The following is a 5,652-nucleotide window of genomic DNA, read 5'->3' as shown; positions in this document are numbered from 1 at the left end:
TTTAAGCAAGTGATGGTTGTTTCATGTTTGGTTTACCAACATCATTTTTTCATTTTCTTTTAAAGTTAAACAAGCATGCATTCAACTTGAACAATTTAAATATGCATTATAAAGCAAGTGAAAAAAAAAATCATTTTATAGAATATTACGCCTAAACCATCTAAATTTAATCATCCCATCCAAGAAATGGATGGAAACCAAGGGTGGCAGGGAGAAATCATATGAAACTCGTCCAAATAGGCTTTTGGTCATATGGATATAAGGAAGAGTATACTCCTTTTTTGTACCGTCTCAGTCACATCAGGATCAAGGGCCTCAAGAATTAAGGAAGAAGGTCTAGTAAATTGAAAATGAATAACATGCTTTGCAATATGTGAACCTTTAGAAAAAATATTGACCTCCTTTGTTTTGGGGGGGCACAACAGAGGATGAGGAGATTTCATACTATCAAGGAAAAGTAAAGGAAGGCTACACCGAAAATATCCACGGCAGCAACAAAACCAAGTCTGGAACAAGGATCATGAAGAACAGCATGAAAAATTCAGCCGGCCTTGCTTTGATCCCGCCCCGTTAGCGAGGTTGACTCGATTCACAGACAGTTCGGCCTTGTAAGAATCAGAGTTCAACACTTTCCGGCTGATATTGTTGTAGATTTCCCTGATAACAATCTCGAAAGCTGTTTGAACATTGGTAGAATCAAGTGCAGATGTCTCCATGAAGAACAAGCCTTCTGCTTCTGCGAGGCCTTTGCCATCCTCTATGCTAACCTCTCTGATATTCTCCAGGTCACACTTATTCCCCACCAACATTCTTGCCACTGTGGTATCACAATGAACTGCAGGGTCGTTCATGCAAGAGTCAGAAACTCGTGAACTTCAACACAACAATTCATTAAATGAAGAGTAAGTAACTACATAATGTTTCAAGTCGCATCAAAGATGACATGGCAAGGCAAACCATACAGGCCTCAAAATGAAGTCTTATTTAAAACCAAAGGGGGGGGGGAGATCTTGAGAATTGTTTTGATAGATGTTTCATCATCATAAGCACATTAAATAACGATTCTGCAAATCAAGGGTTAATTATCAGCAAAGAAATTCTTGGGTATGCTTATTCTTTCTACTTAGAAGGCAGTCTAAGCCAAACTGATTCAGTTCTTTAATTTTTAGGGGGTGCTTTGGCACTTGTTCCTATTTTTGAAAAAGAAAAATTACAGCAAACACTTTGGAGCTCTTTGGTATATCAAATGCTACGTATAGAGAGGGAATGAAGCAAAAAATGACACTCATTGCCATGGGTAGAAAAAGAAGAATTAAAAAAGCCACTGTTGATAACGATCCGAATGACATAGTAAACATTGCATATTTCATTTTCTTTGCGTTAGAAACGGAGTCTATTTTTTATTTTTATACCAAATGGGCTTAAGAAATTGCACTCTAGTAAACATCATCAAAGAAGACAGGTCATCTCAATTAATGGTGTATCTAACGCTATAGGCAAAATGCTATTCATGTCCAATAGAAAAGAATCTTCCAACTTCCCCAAAAAAAAAAAACCCCCTTGTTCTTCAAACTCCAACCATCTATAACATTAATTAATAAACCTTATAAATGCCACCAAACAAGCTGTCAATTCCATTATGTACATGGATGGTCCATCATTGATAGCATCTCTGTCACTTTACCAGTTTGAATAAGTTCCAAAATTATAATTTTATGACATTCTTTTATCATCAGTTTTTTCTTGGCCAGACATTTTTATCATCAGTTAACAAGCACAGTTCATTTCTATTATAAAATTTCTCATCAGATCATAAGTAGTTATTTGGGTATAATATCCCCATGAAAACCACCCGAACTTTCATTGACTTATTTTCATATATATTCTGTTCCAATAAAGAAAGAAATAACAAACAGCTAAGCAAGTGCCAGCAACTAATTTAAGTAACAAAAACCCTACTACATTGAATTGCAGAGGCATTACATAAAGAAGGAAACCCAACTCTGATTTAACTTCACTTACAAAACAATTAATCACCATGAAAGCAAAACTGAGGAAAAGGGAAGGCCTACTTTCCTTCTGAGTGCAATCCAAAACAAGAAAACAATGAAAGCAAACCAAAATTAAGAGCAGAGAGTAACAGTAACAAAGAAGTAAACTGAAGCAACATCTAGCAAAATGTCAAATGCATGATGAGAAGAGATGCTACATAATGTACGCAACTGTTACCAACAATCCTAATTAATTCGGATTAGGGGCTCTATACGGTTTTCAAGATAGCTTTCATCTATTGAGAATGACTTGCTTGATCCTTTTAAATTCTTCAACCAAACAATGCAGTACGCACACATTAAGTTGATCAACAGCTGTAGACCTTAAAAATGTTTCACAACAAATGCATCAACAATTGAGATTATTGACGTTCATTCGTTTGCATTATTAGTTATACTTTCTTAAGAATTCATCTAATACAGCTGACTATTATTTAAAATCCTTTTTAATTATACTAGTAAACCCCTCGAAGCAGATTCACCAATAACAGAAGTCGTGAAAACAAAAGGAGAGGAACAAGGCAAGCCTGCTTTCCCTTTCAAAACTATCAAGAAATGAAACAGATCCATGAATCACCAGTAGTTCAAAAAGAAAAACACGGTATAGAATTTAGAACACTTACGCTAGACACACCATGATATTTCAACTTACATTCATACACTGCATATTTAATCTTATCATGTCGATATCAGATAAAGATAAAAGCAAACAGAAATTAAGAGCAGCGTGTTAGAATAAACATACTAGAAAGCTCCTCGAGCCACCTTTTGGTGCTATCAAAAGTGCTTCTCCTACTGATATCGTAAACAACGAGAGCCCCAACAGCACCTCTGTAGTAAGCAGAAGTGACAGCTCTGAATCGTTCTTGGCCAGCAGTGTCCCAGATCTGAGCCTTAACTTCTTTGCCATCAATTTCTACAGCTTGGGTCTGAAACTCAACCCCAATTGTAGCCTTAGAATTGCTATCGAACTCGTTGCGAGCAAAGCGAGAGAGCAAATTGGACTTGCCAACAGCAGAGTCGCCAATTAGGACAATCTTGAAGAGATACTCCTCACCCACCTCCTCGTTGTCCTCCATTGCTACAAAATTTTCGAGCTTTGCGAGCTTCCGAGTGTGGGATTCCGCTGCGAAATGTATAAATGGGGCTCAGAAGAAGCAAGAACGGTATTGGGGGTGTGAAATGAGTGAAGGAGCGGTGGGGTTTTGCTTCAGGCACGTCGCGTGATTGGCGGGGTTCATCGCTTCTTTTTATTGATGGAGCCGATTTTAATATGATAATCGGTGTCCATTTGACCGACCTTTCGGTCCAAAGCATTGACTTCTTTCCATATCAAAATGACCTGGCGCGGCTCCAATAGTACTACTAAGAATCATTTTTACCTCGCTCATATTATTGCAAGTTACCTTATTCATATCTGAACCATTTGGCCCAATTTAACACTTGCTTGAGTCTTTTGTTTTTGATAAAATGTCAAATTTATTCAAATTCAAATAAAAAGATTAAATAAAAAGGCTGGCCAATTACTCTCGATCAATTTGAGCAAAGCTCAAATGAATCAAAGAAGAAGGTCGGCCTAACACGAGTGAAATAAGAAAGCAGGATAAGCCAACAACAAAAACAACTGAAAAACTAAAATAACGAGAATAGAAAAGAGGTAAATAACACCACATAAATTAAAGCAGGCCCGGATTTGATTGTAGTCTCCAATTTAGCAGCAGGTTTGAGACAGTCCAAAGCTTAAGTCTCTGGCTACACTTATAATTTCTCTTCAACGCATGAACACTCAGCAGTACACACATGTTACTTTGAAGCTGCATCATTAGAAGGAATTCACATGCTTGCTTTCAAAAGATATATAGCGCGGCTACCATTGGTTTTGCATGAGTTTGCATATGCCACCCTACTTGGATGCACTCACGTAAGTTTCTTCTATGGGGTAAAAGAAGATAAAGACCCCATCCATACTTTTGGATAATGATCATCAAAAAATAATGAAGACCTATTTAACTAATTTGATTAGATTAAAGAAGTTAGGTAAGTTAGTTAATTATGAAAAATATGACATGTTTTTCCTAAAACACCATAATCATCTTTTTTAATATCTTCTCTTTCCTTTCTACTTGATTATGGTTGAAGAAGTATTTATAAAAATAATTTAGAAAAAAATTAATAAATATAAAAAATAGGTCTTATATTTAAGATCAAAGTTAACTCAATAATTAGGTTCTATATTAAAAACCGGAGGAGTATATTATTTTGGGTAAATGAGTAACATTTAAAAGAGTGCAAACGTGCTGCCACGCCCTAAATAAACAACATAATCATTATAAGTGATAATATGGTAGGTGAAATATTTAATAAAAATGAAGCTTGTATGTATTAATAATTGACAATTAAAATAGGACAAAAAATAAATGTACAAGGCATATATAAGACTGGACAATCTACATGAGAAATGTTAAAATTCAAAGGCATACTTCTTACATATTCACAATTTTTCTTGAACGTGATGAAATTTAAACTTTCATGTCCATGAAATTGCGTTCTTCTAATGCTTATCTCTCTTGCAACAACTAATGCTAGGTTGGGTTACTCAAGTTGCCCCGACATTTTCTGCATTCTTGAACCACATTGATCGTCACATACTCATATGTAAGAAGAATCTGCTCAATAATAATTTCTTAATCTATTCTAATTACAGTAGCATGTGGAAAAATGATATTAGTATGCTGTTTCAATCTTTTTTTTGGGGTCATTCCCTCTACAAAATTTATGCTTTATTAATCTTCCATTCCCCAAATTGTATAACAACTATTATTGGCATAATTTTCTTCAATTTAGATAATTGATTTTTTATTTTTTAAAAAAAAGTTGATGGCCTAACGGCCGGATGAATTCAAAACATCTTAATGGCCTCATCAACCCCTTCTTAATTGTACCGTGTACAGCCAACAGCCTACATCAAAGCCCTTAATTAGGACCCGTATAAAACTTATGAAATTTTTTTTTTAAAAAAATACTAACAGTAATTAAGTTAAATAGAAGGAATTAAACTTATTTTAAATCAGGTTAAGTACACAAATTAAATCTTATAAATAAGAATACTAATGATAACAATGTTATTATACATAATCATATTCAATAATTACAGCACTTAAAGTTAACCATCTAATCGGATTTAATAATGCTCCAATATGATTAAATAATATTGAATGCCATATCTTGTATGTACATAAAAATGAATGCCACTTATAATCTCATTTAATTTATTTAATTTTTTATATTTTTCACTAGCATAAATGTGGTCCCGTTTTAACAATTATAGGAGATGGCTCATGCGAAATGAAGACTTTTGTTAGACATTGATATACTTTCCCCTGGATTATTCTTATGCGTGAGCCTATTACGGGTTGGGATTAATTAGGCCTAAGATGGAGCATCAACCTTTGCTGAGAACTTTATTATGGTATTCATGCGCTACTATGATTTCTTTTTCCTTTTGATTAATACAGTCTTTTATATTTAAAATTCAACCTCATTTTAGCTTTAATCTCTGAAATTTGAAACCATTATTTTCTGTCTTTGAAATTTCCTTCAT

At 34.5% G+C, this 5,652-nt stretch overlaps 1 protein-coding gene across 1 annotated transcript; it reads right to left on the bottom strand.

Moving 5' to 3' along the window:
• Positions 1–284: 284 nt before the first annotated feature.
• LOC114739123 (ras-related protein RABA5c-like) lies at positions 285–3,170 on the bottom strand. Its single transcript, XM_028927166.1, has 2 exons — positions 2,797–3,170; positions 285–835 (listed from the first exon to the last, which is right to left on the bottom strand). Exons 1-2 carry the CDS (start codon positions 3,128–3,130, stop codon positions 519–521), a joined length of 651 nt encoding a protein of 216 aa, XP_028782999.1. The 5' UTR covers positions 3,131–3,170; the 3' UTR covers positions 285–518.
• Positions 3,171–5,652: the final 2,482 nt, after the last annotated feature.

This window comes from Neltuma alba, unplaced genomic scaffold (assembly GCF_004799145.2).
Source record: "Neltuma alba isolate B1F8T4 unplaced genomic scaffold, ASM479914v2 tig00013774_pilon, whole genome shotgun sequence".
Classification (NCBI taxonomy): domain Eukaryota; kingdom Viridiplantae; phylum Streptophyta; class Magnoliopsida; order Fabales; family Fabaceae; genus Neltuma; species Neltuma alba.
This window is presented reverse-complemented; position numbering and strand designations above follow the sequence as displayed.

What these genes read in the sequence shown, in the direction of transcription:
- LOC114739123 (XM_028927166.1), bottom strand. Translation starts at nt 3,130, where the DNA reads ATGGAGGACAACGAGGAGGTGGGTGAGGAGTATCTCTTCAAGATTGTC. An exon ending in GTGGCTCGAGGAGCTTTCTA is followed by an intron (nt 836 to 2,796) that starts GTATGTTTATTC and finishes ACGACCCTGCAG; the next exon opens with TTCATTGTGATACCACAGTG.